The sequence below is a fragment of the Numida meleagris genome, chromosome 2 (genome assembly GCF_002078875.1).
Source record: "Numida meleagris isolate 19003 breed g44 Domestic line chromosome 2, NumMel1.0, whole genome shotgun sequence".
Taxonomy (NCBI): Eukaryota; Metazoa; Chordata; class Aves; order Galliformes; family Numididae; genus Numida; species Numida meleagris.
This window is the reverse complement of record NC_034410.1, coordinates 77,488,862-77,509,980: the sequence shown is the minus strand read 5'-3', so window position 1 is coordinate 77,509,980 and position 21,119 is coordinate 77,488,862. Positions and strand designations below refer to the sequence as shown.

The following is a 21,119-nucleotide window of genomic DNA, read 5'->3' as shown; positions in this document are numbered from 1 at the left end:
GCAGATACTTTACTTAAGAACTGTGAATACACTTCCTACTAACAAATAAGCATTATTCAGAAATAGTATGTCAGGGGCCTCCTATTTACTTGTGCTAACATCTCACTTGTTCTTTCAGTATGCAGAAAATGGCGTACAGGAAAATTAAGAGAGGAGATAGAGTGAGTTATGAGTTAGAGTTGTGTTATAACAGCTAATAATATGTACTAAAAGGAGTATTTTGTTAATCGCTTTGTATTTGCATTGTTTGTTATTGTTTCAAAGTTTATAGTGTGCTTGCGGTAGTATTTTGTGGACCTTCTCTAGTACTTTTGCTATGCAAAATGTTTGCAAAATCACGACAGTTTTTTCGTTCTCCTGTTTGTTATTTCAGTGACTAGGCCAACATGGTGAGAAAAGGTCTTAAAAAAAAAGTCAGAATTTTAAATCAAGAAAAGAATGACTACTCTTTAAAAAAACAGGCCTAACACTGTCAGGAAGCTGAAATGGTTCATTTTTATTTTAATGACCTGATCAGATTTTAGATAATGTCTTTATTTCAAAAATTTTAAGAAACATTGGAAATACTAGAAAAAAGAAAGAAACATTTAAAAATTTCTGTTTTTATAGTCTTTGGTTATGCAGACAACTCATTCTGTCTGCTCCTTCCCCATCTCTCTGCTTGGTAAACATCTCATCAACCAAAACACAGGTACTGTGGGAGCTGTGCAATTACATGAAATATTACTAAATTTCAAAAGTTGAACAAGTTTTGACCAAGTATGCATTATATTAATAAACACAGTCTCTGTTTTTCAAACCCAGCATTTGTGTTTGGACAGTATCTCCAGAGAACGTATGTCAGCCTAGTAGTAAGAAGTACATTCCGGAATGTATGAGCAGGTACAAACGTTGCCATGCTTGATGATAGCATGTTAGCAGAGCAGTTTCTAGAAATGATTACTGGAGTCTTCTGTCCATACTGAGGGATATAGCTAAAATTTTAGATATGCTAGTTAGTCATTTCCAGAGGATAGAGCTGAAATGAGGATAAGCCCTCTGAAAATCAGTGTTTTATTAGAATATGAAAATGTGAGTTTCAAAGCCTGACTGTAGGCTTCTGTTCGTGGCAGTCTATTTTACCAACTTACATGATATACTTATGTTGATAGGGATATGCCAAGAACACTAAGTGTAATTAGATGATGTCTCCTCTTGTGTGGTTATTTCTCCTAGGCAGAATGGTCCATATGTGAAAAATCAGCTGCGAACACGTATTTACCCAATCTCTGCGGCATTGAATTGGCATGAAATCAGTTTCATTTGGGTTGGTCAAAGTTACTGAAAATACATGAGTATTGGTTTCTCAGTGACTGTGAGTCCTGCAAGAAGTTATCATTTATTGGGAAATAACCCAAAACCTTGATGTAGAAGAAGTTCTGTTCTACCTTTGAAAGTTTTCAATTTGTAGGTTAAGAAATTCAGGTGGGCTAGAAGTCAAATTTCAGATCTGAATGGTTACTTATTATAAAAAATGGTTATTAAGTTAAGATTAAATTTTAAGTTATGAAGGCACAGAGATATAATCTAGCAAAAATTGAAATATTGTGGCTGTAAGGAGAGCTCAGTTGCTGAAAGAACTGATCATGTCTGTAGTAAGAGGGCAAACCCTCTGCTGGGTTCATGCTGAGTGGAGTGAAAATAAAAGACCTTTTTTCATTGCAGTTGTGTTATAAGTTATAAAGAGGAAAAAGGAATATACTTAAAACACATTTCAGAATTGGTGGTCATACTTCTTAATAAAAATAAAATATTTCCAAGACAAGAAGAGTAAGGAGACTTTCTGTAGGGAATGTTTATTATGCACTAGCGTGTTATTGGTCACCATGCAGTCCTGACAAGGATATTTAAAAATAGCTGCAATAAATGTTTTCTGAATTGGAGCGTATTTCTGTTGTTTTTCAGGAATTCATGCCTCTGAGGAGGACTTTCTCTCAACTTGAATCTCCTATTTTTTCTTTAAAAGGTTTTATGTTCTTCTTAATTGTTCCCCAATCTTTTTAATTTTTTTTTTTTTTTGATAGAGGGAAAGGTGGAGCAGATTGTTTTTGTCAAGAGCTTAGGAGGCTGTGTGTCTGAAGCCTATAGAAGCTATTGCAACATAAATGTTGACCAGATGTTATGCACATGCTTATATTTAAGGTTTATTAACAATGTAATGATTTTAATTTATCACATTTTTAATTTCAGAACAAAATCACAGAAAAGAAGGTTTGAAGAGGAACTGAACGAGAGGATGATTCAGGCCATTGATGGAATTAACGCTCAAAAGTATGTTTCTATCCTCTGTTGTCTCCTTCATTCAGCTTTGACAGAAATCTGTAGTAGCAGGTAGTGTGTACTGTTTCTCCCTCCAACGTTCACAGAGTGATCTGAAAGAGTAAGTGTAGCACTGCCACCAGGACAGAAAGCTCTGCACATTGTAAAGATGTATGTACAGTACCATTTAATACTACATGGGGTAAGACATTGCCTGTGAACCATGATGTGACAGAGGTTTTGGCTTGCCTTGATTTTCATGACAAAGGTATTTTTGGCTTTTTAGCTGTAGCTCTCCTGAATTGTGTCATCTGAGAACAGATAAACATGACATAAAAATAACCCGTTCAGGAATCAGAATGATGTGAAAATGCTTCACAGTTGTTACAGAAACATCTCCTCAGAATTACAAGCTTTCCCTAAACTTGTAGTTTATTATCTCTTTCTTCCAGTTGCTCGGTTGAGTTCTTAGACCAGGCTATCCTTGACAGCATATTGAAATGGCTGGGAAAGACAACATGGCATATATTGCTTCTGTGTCCTAGGAAGGGCTGGAGGTGGTATTGATGTACTCTGTTTGCTGGTGAACTGATAAGACTGAGAGAAAAATCAATACCAGTCCAAAGGAAGTGTTCAGGTTTCTTTTCTTTATCTGATGAAGTAAGAGAATTACTCTAGAAAAATGCAGATAATGATAGTGATGAATTGCATGTTTTTCTCTGTATTTCTGTTACTCAGAATCTTAATTAGCTAAGTATTACTCCTAATTATTAAATGCTCATATGTCACATTTGTTTTGTTTTTTTTTTTTTTTTTTTTTTTTTTTTTTTTTTTTTTTTTTTTTTTTTTGCATCTGATAGACCTGTTATAAGATACTTGGTTTTAGGAAAATATTTTTAGTCATTATTTATAGAAAAGAGTATCAATATTTATAGGTCATACAAAAATACAGAGAAAGAGGAGTCATCTGAGAGGCAAAGACTTCTGATTATACCAGACTTGCCTAAAACAGCTATGCAAATTTTGGCAGCTTTCACATTTCTTCAGATAAACTTACTCAGCTAAGTGAGCTTTAAAAATGATGGTTTTATATCAAAAGAGAGACATCTTGTTGTCTTGGTTTCAGCTGGGCCAAAGGTTTTTTTTTTCTTCATAGTGTCTGGAATGATGCCATGTTTTGGCTTTGGGAGAAAAACAATGTTGATAACACACTGATGGTTTAATTGTTGCTGAGCAGTGTTGTATGGAGTCAAGGACATTTCAACTTCTTGTACTGTCCTGCTAATGAGGGGAATGAGGGATGGAAGAAGCTGTGAGGGTACAGAACCAGGGCAACTGACCTAAAATGGCCAAGAGGATATTCCACATGACATCACATGAAAAAAAAAAAAAAATCCAGAAAACTGAGGGGAGTTGGCCAGGAGGGCAGCTGCTGCTTGAAGAGTAGCTTGGCATCAGTTGGCAGGTGGTGAGCAACTGTGTTGTGCATCACTTGTCTTGTAAATATATGTTGTGTTATTATCATTATTATTATCTTCTTTTCCTCTTCCTTTTCTGTCTGTAAATAGTTTTTGTCGTAACCCACAAGTTTTAATTTGCTGGTTTTTTTTTATATTTTCTTTCCCATGCCACTGGGAGGGGGAAGCGAGTGAACGACTGCACGGAGCTTAGCTGCCTGCCAGGTTGATCCTCAACAGTTGTACATATGCATTAAGAGAAATTATGCTGTTCCCTGGGAAACCTGCTCTAAGTGGCCCTGCTTGAATATGGGGGTTGGACAGGATGACCTCCAGAGGCTCCTTCCAACCTCAACCATTCTGTGATTTTGTTATGACCATACTGTCTTTTATCTTAGAGAATCTGTCTTACCTAAATCTCAGAAAATCTGTGGCTTACCTAATTAGTGAATAAATTCAGAGATATTTAGGAATAAAAGAGATAAAACAAAAGTTGCTTCAAAAGCTTCATTTCATTTTGTCAATTACACAGGGAACCACAGACGGGTTAGGAATGATTTTGCATATTACACAGACTAGATGCTGCCTCCCAAAACTAGATTCTCTGCCTCCCTCTTTGATGAATGTATCACTTAAGCTAGATTATTTGATTGGTTATCTGAGAACAAATATTGAAAAGTGTTCATTCCCCAAACAGCAACTTAATTCAATAATATTTTAACTATGTAAATGTTAATCACTCAGAAAACAAAAAAAGTAGATTAAAATGTCATATATTCAGACACAAACATAATCAATTTTTTTTTTAATAATTTAACTTTACTTGTGCCTGTGTAATGTTTTCTCAGGACTCAACCACTGCCTGCTCTCCTGCTGGTTCACACAACTCTGCTATCTTTGCACAAAGCTGCCAAGTGCCGCGTACACACATCAAAGGTGGCTCAGGGCTTCTGGATTCAGTTCTGGCTTCTGGATTCACTTCCATCTTCTGGAATGCAGATGAAGCCATGGTCTCTAAGAAGTGGGGTCTTGGCCTTTTAGGATGATTGAGAGCAGTAGATTTAGTTGGCATCACTCCTTGCGAAGCTGTGTGAGGAAGTTAGGAGTTTCTGATTCATTATTATTCTAGATAAAGGAGAAATACAGATTTAAAAAAAGGAGCAAAGAACACAAAGTTTTTCTCTTTCAGCCATGTGCCATAGCTATTAGGTGCCCATCCTGCGCTGGAGGTATTGGTTAGCCCTGGCTATGCCACCTTGGTGGTTAAGGGACTTTTGTAGGATGTGTAGTAGATGGATGGGAATCTAAATACATACCTACAGAGAGAGATAAACTGAAATTATTTTGCTATTTGATAAGTAGGTGTCTATGTTAAAGAGATACATTCTCTTGAGTAAGTGAAAGTTAGCTTGGACTGTAGAAAAGGGGATAGAATAGGTGAAAGTTAGCTTCCTTTTTTTGGCTGCTATGGTTTACACACATTGTCTACCTGACTAGGCCTTTATAAACCATGCACCCATGTGGATATGAGTCTGTATTGCTCCTTGAACTGCAAAAGAATCCAAATACAAATGTGTTAGCTTCCCAAGTGGTGTATCCCCACGTATCTGCAGATACTTTGGGACCTTCTAGGCTCATCAGGGAGTCAGACAGTAGGCAGGATTTTGCAGCCCTTATCACTCTTCCAAAAAATCCTTCCCTCTATGCACCCTCTCCTAAACTTGTTCTCCACATCTGCTTGTCTGTGCTGGGCTCTGTCCCTCATCTCAGACCTCTCAGTAGTACTGGCTGAATCTTTCTGTTGGCTCTCCTATTTTCCCTGTCTTCTGGATGATGCCTTGCCTACTTACTTGCTTTTAATCCCACAAAACCTTTTCTCTAAATCTTGCTCACCTTTTTGTGGTAGATGTCATTTTTCTTCTTTCTTCTGTTTCTGGAGATTCTGCTGTAGGAAAAAAAGTTTGTCAGTATGGATAGATAATTCTCTTGCTTTTATTTCTGATGCCTGCTATATATATAGCTGAGAGCACTGGTGGTATGGAAATTGGGCATGCGGTCCCTGAGTCCCTTAAAAAATGATTTATTTGAAGTCTGGAAGATGGATTTGAAAGGGGAGAACACGTTTGCTGAAAGTGAAAGATTCTGAAAACTATTTTTTTTACTGAAGTGAGAAATCACTGTTGAGTGTTTGTGAAACTGAGATTTTTCAAAAGGCAGGCACAGTCAGCTATTGACCTTTTTTCACAAAAACAACACAAGAGAGAGCTATGACCTCAAGGCTGCCTTCTACATGAAAAATTGAAGTTGCAGGGCAAAAATGCAGAGTTACTGAAGCTTCCTAGAAATTCCTCTAACTACTTTAAAAGAGTACAGTCAGTACAATTTTACTGAGCTCTTGAAAATGTGAGATAGTTGTGGGGAGTACGAGGAAGCATTTGCTTTAAATGCCATTAGTGACTTCATGGGTGATCAAATGTGCACAGACCAGATTAGGTCTTTGGGAACAGCTCATTCAGGTCATGGTCCAAAGACTGACACTGCTTAAAGATGTAAACAGTTCACCTTTCTTTAATAATCTTTTTTTTTACATTTCCCTTTAGAATAGGAGTGTAATTTGCCTGCCATTCTTACATATTATAACAGTATACTTTTAAAAGGTAGCCTGTGAAGTTTGGACCAGATGGCCTCCAGAGGTCCCTTCCAACCTAAAACTGTTTTGTGAAAGTCATATCAGTGGTCTGTGAAAGGTTTGTTTTCATCTCTGCGCACCATTCTCTTCTGTACACTTCTGTATTACAGTATTTTGGACATGAGTGGAATGTCAGTGTGAGAATTATGGATATGGTGCTCAGGGACATGATTTAGCAGTGGGTTGTTAGAGTTAGGGTAGTATGGTTAGGTTGTGGGTGGACTAGATGATCTTGAAGGTCTTTTCCAATCTGAGCAATTTTATGATTCTATGTAAATCTCTCCCTTGATTGTCCTTAGCAGTGATCCATAGCAAAATAGCTCATCTGAACTTTTGCTTCATGTGTACATTAGCAATGGAAATCAAAATGGAGACAGGATTTGTAGTATCCTTTTCCAATTTTACTATGATCCATAATCTATGTTCCGAAGCACGAGAACTTACTTTCTTCTAAGTTATTTTCTTATGTTACTGCATTTCAATAGTACAAAAAGATGGGACTACTTTATTCTTGTATCATTTATAATGTTTTCTTTTTCTTTTCTAGGCAGTGGCTTAAATCTGAAGATATTCAAAGAATATCACTTCTTTTCTATAATAAGACTCTGGAAAAAGAAGTAAGTTATTTTCACTGCAAAGTCATGATTGATTCCTTCTCTACCTCATCCTAAATGAGGCCACTATACCTTGCTTTTGTAACACAGAGCCATGGCCACAGCACCTCCCTATCAGTGAGAAGTGCCTAAACCTTACAGTAATATTTTGCCTCATTTGTAGTAGAAACATTTTGAGTATGATGTCCAAAATTGCTTCTCTGTTTGCAGGGCAATTTTTATAGTGTTCTGCAATTCACTAGAATTTCTTGAAGTTTTCCAAGTGTCCTAGAGATGAGAGGAGGTTAGATAATCCAGATTTGGTGATGCTGAGCCAAAGGATTCCTAAGTTCAGTTACCTATATGCTCAAAAGACATTTATCAAACACCGCTATTTCTATTTTCTCCTTTTACCATGTCTCAAATACTCCACCTCTAGTCATGATAGTCCTGCAGTAATTTCAGTTCATTTGTTTTCTTCATAAGCACTTGATGCTCACAGTCATTCTAGGGAAACAATACTGTAAATGTTATTTAAGAAAAATATCTATCTGGTATATATACAACACACTAAATGTTCTTATGAGTAATATACGTGATAACAGATGTTTGAGATGTATGGGCAGATGAAGTAAATGATACTGTTTGCAGTCCTTGCAGTGATGATCAAAATGAAAGTCCCCCCTCTTTTAGGCGACTGTTGTGACCACTAGCCCAGAAAGTCAGGAGTTTTCTTTTTGTTGTTTTATGGCCTTGTGGAGCTTGAGTATGTTTCAACATACTGACAAAGTTTGAGCAATAAGACTGGAGAGTTGTTTCTTTCCTCACCTCAGTAAGCATAGGACAGCTGATAGCTGAGAAGTTCTGGTGTCTTTCAGCGAAGTAAGAGGTAGATCAGACCACAGTTGGCTTTATAAATGAGTTAACCTGATAAGAATGTGGTAGGGGAAGCATTACCACACTATGTTTATACTGCATGACAGAGGTAAAAGCGTCCTCTGGGTCTCACTTGATGCTCAAAGGCATAATTAATCATTTTTGCAGGGGCCTTCAGTTCAAAGCATGTGAAATAATTTTCACATCCTCTCACAATTCAGCAGAATGGAGTTCTTATGGCAGCCTGCCAAAGGCATGTTGCATGACCTTGGCAATGCATTATGGTGATAAAAATTTCAAGGCTTGTTAAGGCTGTGTAGAGGTGGCATAAGAGAGAAGCAGCAACACCTGGTGTGGTCTCACCCACAGTGTTTAGAGGGTGCACTGAGTGGGAGCGCATACAGATTTCAGTGTGAATGGTACTAACTGATCAGTTCTGAAATAGAACTTGAGAGCAAACCATTATATGTGTTGTTTGGACAGTGAGGGAATTGGAATTTGGGAGAAAATTAGGTAGCTAAGTTATTTGGCTGTGTAGATGCTCCCTGTAAGAGCCTAATCTCTTTTAGGCTGTTGAATGTTATGGTTTGACAAAGAACTAATTGTTCTTTTCAGGTCTGGCTTTTTAAGGTCTTTGTTCTCTGTCTTTTAATGACTCACTAGTCCAATCTTGACTTTTAAGAACTCAGTAGGAAGCCTGATTTTGATTTAAGTAGGAACTTTTCACACCCTGCAGGGCCTGAAAGTACTGCAAGGTAATAAAGCAAAATAATTATTTAACCTAAGGAGTGAGTTGCCTAGCTTTGTTGGGAAATGTCTGGAGAAGTGTAAAACACTGAAAAGAATTTACAAGTGTGTTGGAATTTTTTGAGATTTTAACAGCAACTCAAGGTCCAAAATTGTTGGACAAGACCATTGAGATATAACAAACATTCAACAGATGGAACAACAAAACTTGCTGCAAGCATGCCCATCAAGCATAGTGATATTGGTGCCTTGGAACTCCGTTAGGTATGTGGCAAGAATTGCTTTCAGTTTGTCACAGAATTAAAAAAAAAAGGGCTGTTGGGTCGCTAAACTCAGTTTCTGCACGTTCATATGAAGTTAAGTGCACCAGTTTCAAGGGAAGAACTTGACACTAAGCACGAAGACACCACCATTAGAAAGCACAGCTCATGCACTTTTTATTTTATGATGTTTGCATGTTGAGAACATAATAATGAAGAAATAATTTTTGGTACTTTTTTTTTTTAATGAATCAGATCATGGAACTGTTTAGCCTTTGAATAAACTTTGATAGGCTAAGTAACTTCAATAGACCCAATACTTAGGTCATTTCCTTTTGAGTAGTTAATTGATTTCAATCTAGACGTACCAATCTCAAATAAGAGAAAATTCTTCTGATAAATATTTCACTGCTTAATTCTTGTGTTTCTAGACAGACTAATTAGAGATTTGTAAATTGTCATGGTTTTATGATTTTTGATTATTGGTATTCCACATCATAACATCATGTAGTAATGATGTTTTTGACAGTAAATAGTATTTTTTTTTATTCATGACAAAACAGGTGGGACCAACTCTCTCCTAATATCAAGTTTTTATTATTATCAGTAGATATATAAGGCATTTTAACACAAACATTCATTGAAGTAATAATGTAGCGTCACTAAATATCAGTATGATAGTTAGCTCTGCTATTTGGAAAAAGAAATTTTATACAAATCATTAGCAGTTTACACTTTGTTGATTCATGTACTCAGGAGTTTCCTGTAAAAATGACATTAACAGTTTCTTATAACTGTTCCAGCCCACTCAGTATTTACTAGTAACTCAAAAACAGTTTGGGGAATTAATAACTGAGAAAGATAGTATAAACATAGTCAGCTATTCTTAATAATGGAAATACTTACACTTTTTAAAAATTAAAATGTCTGTGATGACAGTATTTTTAATTAAATTTTTTATGATTAATTTGGGATAGTCCTGTTCTGAGGAGGAACGAGACCAAACCATTTCTCATGTCCTTTGAAAAGTGAAGGGCTTCCCTACTATGCCTGATTATCCCTGTCCTTATGTAAGTGGATACTGATAATCTGTGAACAACAGGAAACTTACTATTGCTGAAACCAACCTGTGCATATCTGGATCTTGAAACTGGAATTTCATTTGGGTGATGTTTTATCTGCTTTGAAAATTGTGTTCATTATATTTGCTCTTTCTTTTTCCAGTACAGAGCAACTACTCTGCCTGCGTTTAAGTATTATGTGACTTGTGCCTGTCTCATATTCTTCTGCATTTTTGTTGTACAGATTCTGGTATTGCCAAAGTAAGTGGTATTTTAACATGTATTCATTCCTATGTTTATTTGCATATTAATGTACAAAATATAGTAGTAAAAGCTTTTTGAATTGTCAGATTATAGAGATCAGTTAAAGGAAAAAAAGTGGGGCAAAGACTGAGGATTTTAGCCAATTTTCAATGTTGTACTTGTTCCTAGTTTTAAAAGCTGCCATTGCTTGGTGCTTAGATATCAGTATCAATTCTTCATTGATTTTAGTTTTTGTATTTAATAAAAAGGTGTGATGATGACATAAATCCATATGTACAAAGAAAAGTAATACAAAGCATGTATTTATGACATTACAATTGCATGTAACATAAGTGAGCGCTGGACTTAAAAGTGGGATAAAGTGAATTGCAGAATTGAGACTGATTAATAAGTTGTATTTAACACATTGCTGTGGTAACACTGCTCTGTTCTACATACAATCAGCATTACTGTTTGAAGAATTTCTCTTTTTAAAACTAATTTCAAAATATCATCAGTTGATGAAATGATTATTGCCATCAGAATTTATTTATATGAGATGAGAGGAATAATTGTGAGCTAATTTATATTTGTATACCAAAACTAGCTATTCTTTCTGCCTATGCATGTTCTAGAAAGCCCAAGAAAATTGGAAGGCAGTTCCAATAAGTAATATTTTACTAGACTACTTAAAATGGAATTTTGCTGTTGATTGTTTACATAACGGACGCTTGATGTTAGTTTGCTAGCAGTTGTCTCCAAAGCCAACACTGCGTATTCTTGGTGATTCAGAATTTCTTCAGTCTTTTTTTCCTGCACAGTGTTTCTGGGAGTAGTTTTTTTTTTATTTTAATTCAAAGCCAGAAGGAATTTTTGTACTGCGGACCTGTTCTATAACATATCAAGTTTTACAGGCTTCTTCAGATGATAGAGCATTTTCTTTGCAAAGAGTTTCCCATTAGTTTCTAATGTACAGACATAGGCCACAAAGGGTCAGTCTTAGAAGTGAAGAGTTCAGCAGTATCCTGCATATGGATCACTCTGAATTTAGGTATCACTATCAGAAAATATAAAGTTAAATTTTGGGACTGATTTCATTTGTCCTTCTGCACAGTGACTGTATTTTACAACCTTTTATTGTGTTTTGATTAATACAGGAATTGATGCAGGGAAATTCTTTGCTAGTGACACACCAAAAACAAAACATGGGTCTAATTAGTCTCTTCCAATATTATCGCTTACAAATCTGCTTTTATGTTTTGATTTCAGTCATGAAAATGATTTGGCTTTAATATCTACCATATATGAAGATACTAATTTTACTATGTGCTTATTAAGTATATTGAACCAAATGTGTACCTCATTAAAATATATCAGATACTTAAAATTAGTAAACATTTGGGAAATATATTCAACTAAGGAAAGTGTTTTCTAAATTGTAAAAGCATATGCTGTCTTTCTGAAATCAGAACAAAAGATACAATAACTTATCCTTTTCGTTATGAAAATGTAAATTATTCATGGTTCTTTGATAGGGCTGCTTATTAAATTGGAAAAGCAAGAGGATAAAATCATAGAATGTCTGAGGTTGGAAGTGACCTCTAGAGATCTTCTGGTCCAACTGCCTTGCTCAAGCAGGTTAAAGAACAGATATTACCAAATGAATGATGTTCAGCTTCAAGGGCTGAATTAATTTAAACTAAGCAAAAATTGAAATAAGAAAAGCAAGGCATTATAAGAGCATCTGGAGCTCTGTTGGAAAATCTCAGTGCGTGTTTCAAATTAAAAAAATAAAAAATAATTAAAAAAACCCACTGATGTATGTAAGGGTATTTTTTGAAAGTGAAATTACCTTCATTATATTATAATTTTTCTTGATTTGCTTACTGGCGTGTATTTATTTATTGTCTTATGAAAGCATTCCATAGTGTAATGAAAATGAAGTACAAAGTCACTGCTTTTTTTTCCAGCTTTCAACCTTTATTTGAAAATTTCTATAAAAATTAGCTCCAGACCAATTATTTCTGGATTCTTGCATGGATGTAGATCAGGAAGACACGTGTCTGTCTACTTGTCTATAACAAGTAAGAAGCAAGAAAAACAGCAGGAGAAAATGCTAGGCATTAGCAGTTCTTGTTGGCAGTTTGATGTTCTTCACTGGAAAACAGGTTCAAACTCCAGTCAAACAGACTCAAGTGCTACAGATTTTATTTCCTCCCGGGAAAAACAAACACAGATACATGAAGAAAACAGCACAGATTATTGTTTAGTTTAAAGATCTGTCTGGTTTTTTTTTTTTCTAAAAATTCTGCAGAATTTTTAAATGGTGATTTAATGAAGATGGAGAGAAGAATTTACTTTTATGGATTCACTATGCATCTGGTTTTGCAGCAGTGTAATATTATTGATTTCTGTGCATGTACACCACCTGCTGCTTTAAAGTAGATTTGGAAATACTTGATAGTGAGTAACATCCAGCATGTTGCAAGAATATAAGCAATGTCTCCAAGGTCATGAGACATTTATTGCAAGGCTGGAATCGTTTATTAAGCTTTTATTTTTCCTGTGGTCTAGAAACCAGTGCAATGTTTTCACAATAAACTTTAAATAAATTAGTAAATACAAATTAGAGCAGTATCTTGGACTTGGATGTGTCACGGTGTCTTTATTGTGCCATTACAACGCAGCAGATCATTTCCTTGGAGCCGGCCTTCAGTGTCTTTTTAGCTTTCGTGGCTTACCAGGTGACAGAAATAACTCTGGTAATTCGCAAGAATCCTGCCTTCTCTGTTTAGTGTTGCTGTCAATTAACATGAATTTGATCGTGTTGTTTTTTGAAAGGCAGTCTGCTAAATTGATGAAAATACATTTCTATTGACCAGGAGGTACTTATTGTGCTATTCAGGTAGGGAATTTGATTGGGGTGACATTTAAGATTCTTCCCAAGTTGTCTCTCTCTCTGAGGCTGCTGTGTTTAAGAACTTACATCCTTTTGTCCTGAGTCACACCAAGCTTACAATCATCCGTCTTATCCCTGGAAGATGCTTAGGTCTTAATGTGATATTTCCTATTAGACACAGGTGAATTTCTTGGCAGGAAAGGAGGTACTTAAAAACCTCATCTGGAAGCAGAAGTGTAAAAGTTGAGACATTACAACAGAAAGAAAAGCACCATTACTGCCTATTTTTGTGCTGCATCCAATTAAAAAAACAACAGCTACAAAAAACACCCTGAAGTGTAATTATGATATGTAAATTATTTTTCCTTAACAAAGAAACTGCCATGCAGTTAGTCTGCGTAGTCATTGAGTCCGTCAGTGGCATCAGTCAAATCAAAAAAAGAAATAGCTACTATTAGTTACCAAAAAAAAATCTGAATTCAGTGTTGTCTTGTATAATTGCTTCATTATGATTTTATCACCTGAAGAATTTACAATCAAGCAGTTAAAAACATGAATGTTAATATCATGGAAAGCTCAGGAAATCTGCTGTGTCTGTTCAGGTGCCTGAACCGCAGGCCACATATTTTCCTAAAAGTTACAGAAGTGAGAAAAAATACATTCTTTTCTCCATTTTTCAGTGCATTTATCTTCATGATGAATCTTTATTTTTCAGTTCATATGCTACAAACAAGAGATAAGTATGCATAAATATATTTTTTCCAATCTCATACTGCCTTGTAAAAATTAATTATTCCAAACATATTTGTACTTGATTAAACCAGAAAAATATTTCCACATTTTAATTTTGTTAATAATAAATGATTTGGAGTTGGAACTGTCTGAAGCCTGGGAAATTCTCATGTTTAATTTCCTCAAGTTTGGATTCTGACCCTCAGTAGATTATTGTCAAGGCTTCTCCTGTCAGGGTCCCCAGCAGGTATCATAACAGAGAACAGACATTTCAGAAATGGGGGCACTGAAGAATAGGGAGAAGGCAGGTGGAAAGTTAGCAGTCTTATGGGATCCTGAGCGCTCTTGTGACAGTAGTTTATGTGCATCTGTCAATGCAGTGCATTCGGTGATTCCATTTTATGACTCTACACAATAAAGGCAAGGATAGTTTACTGGTTTTGTAATGTTCCAGTGAGAAAAAGTAAGTGCGTGTTATGACTTCCCTGTGGTCATTGCCTCAAATGAGGCTTATTTATGCGGGCACTTAATTTTTAGTGTTTTGCCTCCCGTTATAGCATCGTCATCCCACTTCTTTCCTTCGAGGAGCAGCATGAAATCATTTCAGCTTAGCCTAACTGAAACAAGAAGTCCTGCTGTTCCCAGAAGAGAAGGGGGTGTGGGGAGCAAAAAGCTTGGAACTGTTTTTCCTCTGTACTTGACGCTCTGGTCTCTAAGATACCCTTTTTTGTTTTACAAAACTATCACTGGTCCTTTTCTCTTTGCCCCAGTAATCACTCTTGTTCACCTTTCAGTGTGATCCTTTTTCCTGTGCACTCTGATAACATCATCAATCTGTGTCAGTCTGTGTAAAATGTCTGCACAGACCTTTTGTTCTTGTCCGTTGCCCCATTGTTAAGTACTATTTGCATAAGCTTTCCTCCTGTATGTTCATTTTATTTCTCTTGCCCTCAAGTTTCTCTCAGGAACATCTTAATGTCTTCTACAAGAAAGCACTCCAAACTTAACTGATAAGCCTGTTCTTGGGCTAAATTATTTCTTAAGGTGTGCGACTTCATTTTCTGTATCTTGTGCATCAGAGAGGGTGTGGTAATAGTTTTGAAGGACATATAGTACCGAAGGACATATGTGATAGGGAGTGCTTACACGCATGAAAAGCATGCCTGCTAACTGTCTTCCTATTCTTCTCCTCTGTTACTGGATTTTAAATTCCTAAGGGTAGAAACTGTAGTCTTACTTATGTTGTTATGCAGCTTAGCATCTCAGTCTTCATGAGAAATTTTTGGACAACACAAAGCAAGAAGGATTTTCAAATGATTTCTAAAAGAAACATCATTTCAAGGTGAACACAGGCTGTGAAATGCCAATTGTTTGTTTTCATCAGCTGTTCACATCAACCCAAAATTTGTTGAATACTTAGCATATTCTCTGTGTGATTGGCAGGGAAGCTCATAAATAATTCTCCAAAATGCTCTTAGTAGCAGCAGTGTGGCATCAGATTGATTTGTGAAGTTAATGCCTTTTTGTTCTTTCCTGAAAATACGTCAACGTCTACAATACTGTCCTTAGAACAGATCAAAATATTTTCCAGTATTTGTACGTAGTCTAAGGAAACTGATCCAAAGAGTTCTACTCCTTTGTTTTTAGTATTGTAGCATCTGAAATGTATATATTTGAATTCAGATGTCATCTCTAAAGAACAAGGATGTATCCGTTTATTAAAAATATCTCTAAATTCTGAGTCGTAGGTTTATGGAAGAGCTAACTTAAAATATTACTGAATTAATTAAAATTTAGTAATTAAAAGAAAATTAATAAATGAATGCATATTACTTAAGATGTCATATTTAATATGGTTTTGTAGAAAAAAAAGCAAGGAATATGAAGCTTATTTCAAAATCTTCATGCCAATATTTCTAGCATAAAAGTTTTGTTGAAATAAGATATTTGCTGAGGCTGAAAGTGATTGAGAGATGCTTCTAAATTTTGCAAAAATGTCAAATCAGTGGTTAAAGCTGAAACCAGACACTCAGGTGAAGGCCTTCATGACAGTGTCTGATTTCCTTCCTTAAACAACTCAGTTGGTCTAGAGCGTCTCATCTCCTCTTGGCGTGCATTATAAATGTAATTAGGTCTGACTGCATCTTTCCCTAGGCAGCCGTGCTAAGTAGCTCTCACATAGCTCCTGGTGGAGCAATTATGCTCTGCTGTGGTGTTCATATAGAGAGATTTCCATATTTGCAGAATGTATGCATTCACAGATTGTTTCTGCATCCCTGCTTCTGGTTACTGAGTCCCGATGCTATTTTGGCTAGACTTTCCTATTTCGAGTACATAAGAAAAGGATCGGTTAGAATGCTGAGTAAGGGTGATTTCAGGACTAGATTTCAGGTCTAGATAATTCTGTTGCTTGTTTATTTGTTGTTGTTTGTTTTGGATTTTTCTTTTTTATTATAAATCAGATGTTTTTTTTTTTTTTTCTTCGTGGTGTTGTCTTTCTTCCTGTCATGCTGCCTGTCCTCTGATACTTCAGAGCTGGCCAACCTGTCAGATATGGTACAAAATGGAGTCTTCAGAGGTGTTGAATCGCTACTCATTCAGGAAATGAGCTAACAGGCTGTAGCATCAAAGTTATCACAGGTGCCACAGTTTCTGGCTACAAGACACAGACAACTGGACGCCATCCCCCCACACTATTGCTTTTCTTGCCTTTGGGGAGAAGTTGCGTCACAACAACAACTTTATTTTATAAATCTAGCAGACTCTTCTTATTCGAAAATCATCAACAACAAATACAGCAATAAGGTTCTTCTTTAACACAGTTTTTAAAGTAAAACAAACAGACAAAAACACAACCTTGGTGCTGTTAATGCAACCCTACCATTAAATATTTGTATGAAAATTACTATCTATCTGTGATAATAGTTTTGCAAAGTGAGAGATAATACCTATGTAAGTATTTGAAAAAAAAATAAAAAAAGTATAATTTTAATGGTGTTATTTTGAAAGCTCTTCTTTTATATGTGTGAAATAAGAAAGAAAAAAGGTGGGAAAAATGCCTGCTGTTCTAGTAAGAACTGAAATTGTTTTTCCATGGTTTTGATGTTTGGAAGTTGCAAGCTATACATGGGAATTTTTGTGTCATTATCTGCTTTATAAACAAAGAAAGGTTGTGCTACAAATGTGTATCTAAGAAATTAATATGTTTTCTTATTTCTTGCAGAACATCTATTCTTGGAATATCATTCGGGGCCGCATTTCTCTTGCTCTCTTTCATTTTGTTTATCTGCTTTGCTGGACAGCTTTTGGTAGGTATTGAAGGAACCTAATCTAGTAGTTAATAGTTGCTTTTAAATGGGATCTCCAGATTTTCCCAAGTCACTCAGCCTTTGCAGTATAACACACACCAAGAGGCCTCTGAGAACATGGGTTTGTCCCTGCTAACTTAGTGTAAATTGTCCTCATTTATCTGAAAAACAGAAAATGCCACTGCAGTGGTTGGCTTTGCATACATTGATATTCTTTCCCCCATCAAGATGGATCCTCTGAGAGGTCTGCATTACTATTTGATTGGTTGACTTTTCTAAATTTTTTGCTATTGTTCTTGCAGGAGATGACCTTTTGTAAAAAATGCTTTAATTCGGGGCACTGCAGATTTGTTTATTTTTGAGTATTGTAGAAGACCTTTTCTGAGTTTAGAGAACATTTCACAGTAAGAATTTAATCTGATATGCAGAATTTTTGTAGTAATGTACTGATTTTGCTGTTGAGTGGTACATGTGTTATTGTAATGCCTATTAGTGATCCTAGTAATATGCTCAATTTGAGAAATCAGGATTTGTGCAAACCTTTTAGCACTTCACAATTTAATTAACAAGTGTTATTGTCCTCCTTTCAGTTATTCTCAAATAGATCCAACATATAAATCCATCAAGAACAGAATATTTCTGAATTTGTGATAAAGTAAATGCAGTTTGAATTTGGCATGTAATCTAGAATAAGTCTATTCCTGTATTTGTTTATGTTCACTGTTTACTTATTATTTTTTTTAAGTTCCTTTTATCTCTTACTTGAAACTGTTCTTATTATGTCAAGTAAGTGACTTACTACATCACAGCAGAAGATGTTTCTGCTCATGTTCCAATTTTTTTTTTTTGCCTTTTCAAATTGAGCACTCAGTTACTTTCCTAAGCCTCAGACACGAGTCAAAGTGAAATCCAGTTTCTGTTTTGCGTCCAACTATTGACTGCAGCTAAAGAGCAGTACACTAAGCTGGCGTACTTAAATGGAGTCTTAAATTAGGAACGCCGTGGGGACGTTCTGGCTGGAGAAATCTCAGAGGTGATCTTATCAGTCTGTCTAAATTCCTTATGGGAGGGAATGAAGATGAAGGAGCCAGGCTCTTTTCAGTCATGCCCACTGGCAGGGTAAGAGGCAGTGCACACGAATTAAAGCACGTGAAAATTCATCTGACCACTAGAAGAAATTTTCCTGTGGTGAGGGTTGTCAAATACTGGAATGGGAAAAACATAATGTCTTGTGCCATTGGTTCTATCATTGTAATCCATGTTACCAGAGACAAAAAAAAATGAAAGATTCAGCTTTCCACCCTCCAGTTAACTAAAGGGATATCCATTGCTGCTACCTCTGAAGGCTCTGGTGCAGTTAATCCCCACTTCTTCACCACCTTTGCATTTTCACAATTTTCCATGAGAAAAAGCTGAAAGAACCTTCATATAAAAAAGCAAAACATGCACATGGGAAAGGCAGTTAAGTCATTATGTAGTAGAACAATAAGGAAAGGTGGTCTGGCAATGGAAACAAGAAAGCAAAAATGTGAGATTTTTTAGTTTCTCCTCTTCCTCTTGTAAGTAGCCAGGATATGTTTCTTAAGTAATTGTAATTAATCTGCATTTCAGTTGCCTATGCAATAAGGTAGGGAATTAATCTAAAGCATAATGAAACAATATTTTCAAATATTTTGATATCCTTGGAGTGTGGCATTGTTATTACTTAATTGCAGAAGTTAGTTCTCATGTTATGTCGTGCTTGATTTGTTATTTGTTAATGGCATAACAGGAAAACATGGAGTCAGGGTAATGCTGTTGAATAATGAAATGAAAAAGAAAAATCCTTCAAGGGAAAGCCAGTCTTTTCTGCATAAAATAAAAAAGTGCCAGTGAACTGGTATCAAGGACGTAAACAGTCATGGGGATTTGATTTATAATGTAGCTTAGGAGGAATACAAACGTATTTCTTCTGCTTTTAAATGGATGGCTAAGCAAATTTCTGAAGTCAGAGTTGAGGAGTTACGCCACTTGAATAATGTCTAGCACCTAATTTTTATCTGTGTTTTTTTTACCTACGTCTCATACAATTCTCAGAAATTGAGACCTATTACTGCATTTCTGTTGACTTGCAAGATGCCATGTTGTAACCTAAACAGCTTGAAGAGGAGTTATTTATGTTTGTCTTTATGAATTCAGCTGCTCTAATGCAGAAGCTATGTTAAGAAGCCTTTCAACAAGTAAGTTTTTACCATAATTGCTGCAGCACTGTCTTTCCTTCACTGGAATGGACATAGTTCCGCAAGGTGATGGGTGAGAGGTAGAAACTGCCAACAAGAGTTAGTAGGTTTATCTTTCCCATGTCCTCTTCCTAAAATCTTTTATTGTATGGCAAACATCCAAGTAGTGTTTTCCAGCTTTAACCACAGTCACAAACTATGTTATATTTCAGTAACATGTTCGTTGCAGTATCTGACCCATAACTGCAATTGCTTTATTTCTAGAATAAAAAGCCTGAAATTGTCAGTCCAACAAGTATCAATATCTGGGCTTCAACATTATATTGCAAGTGTTTTGAGAAATCAAGCTTTATCATCCTAATTCTCATTGTTTCTTGTTTTTTTTTTTTTTTCCCATCTCTTTTTCTCAAGGGGTAAATTTTGGATTCCCTTCCAAAATGCATGTGCTTAACGGTAGATATGTTTCTGTGTACACACACCTGCACGTAATTACAGAGTTCAGAATTGCCAAATGTATCCCTTTTTAAAATGCAGAAAAAAGAATAGTTTGATCCTGACTGTGACAAAAGAGCTGTGGTGGGAGAGCTCTGGATAAGGGTGAGGTTCCTACCTACCTCACATCCTTGCAGAACTGGGGAGAAAATAAGATGAGACAACTTGTGGATCAAGATAAAGGCATGGAGATCTCTTACCACTTGTTATCACTGACAAAACAGACTTGACTTGGGGAAATTTCTCCCAAAAACATCTTCCTTCCCTCAAACAGCACAAGGGGACATAAGAGAGTCGTCAGTAAGCAGGGTTTTTTCTCTGCTTCTCCTTCCCATCACACTTTTCCACTGCCATGGTGTAGACTCTCCATGGACCACTGTTACTTCAGGAAATATCCACCTGCTTTGACATGGGTCCTCCACGGGTTACAGTGTGGATATCTGCTCCACCATGGAGCATCTGCTCCTCCCCCAGCCTTGGTAATCACTTTGCTGCTTTTTTCCCTCATTTTCTTCCCTCCTTCTGTCTCTGTTTCTTATCCTTTCTTACCCTTTCTTACGTACCTTTTCCCAGGTGCCCTCACATGAACCCACCTACTACCATCTTGATAGCTGCACCTGATCCAGGAACTTAGGGCAGTAGTCAGATATTTACACGACTGTTACAAGATTCCATAGTGCTGGCAAGACCAGCAAAATCTAAGTTCAGACTAGGACATGCGGCTTTTACTACATTTTAATCTTGTCTCAATATTTGACACTTCACCCTCTCAGTCTCTACGGATTATAAATGACTGTCATCACTGCAGAGTAAGGCAGGCAAAAATCAACTTTGAACAAGCTGGTCTGTTTGATTTTAATTTCATAGGTAATTGAAAAAAAAATGCAGGCTGTACTGTTAAAATTACTAGCTCTTCCGGAATTTAATTACAATACTGTAAGAAGATATTTGTGCTCAGTCTTTCACTTTGCATTTATTATTAGTTGATCTGTGGTGATTAAATAAGAATAGAAATGTTTCCATCAAACAATGTGGTACAGTGGTAGCAGAAATAACAAGGTTACCGACTTGCAGATCGTATCTTTTATGCATGTAAGCCAGTATCAGTCTCAGGCAAACAGACTGAGTGCAGGAACGTCCAAGAATTCTCACAGAAACAGTTTTTTGTCCATGGACATTAAATCTTCATAAATCCTAGCTAAAATTGTCATATATCCTGAAACTCTCTCTTTTACATACTAATTA

At 36.1% G+C, this 21,119-nt stretch overlaps 1 protein-coding gene across 2 annotated transcripts in view; it reads left to right on the top strand.

Annotated features, from left to right (window-relative positions):
* ADCY2 (adenylate cyclase 2) overlaps window positions 1-21,119 on the top strand; it is a 213,148-nt gene that overhangs the window by 146,576 nt on the left and 45,453 nt on the right. For both annotated transcript variants that reach the window (XR_002435543.1, XM_021388084.1), the window contains exons 12-15: window positions 2,230-2,310; window positions 6,992-7,061; window positions 10,145-10,242; window positions 17,079-17,163. Coding sequence is in view for 1 of the 2 variants with exons in the window: in XM_021388084.1 (XP_021243759.1) it covers window positions 2,230-2,310; window positions 6,992-7,061; window positions 10,145-10,242; window positions 17,079-17,163 (334 nt within the window). In the remaining variant the exon portion in view is untranslated. The remainder of the gene's footprint in view (window positions 1-2,229; window positions 2,311-6,991; window positions 7,062-10,144; window positions 10,243-17,078; window positions 17,164-21,119) is intronic.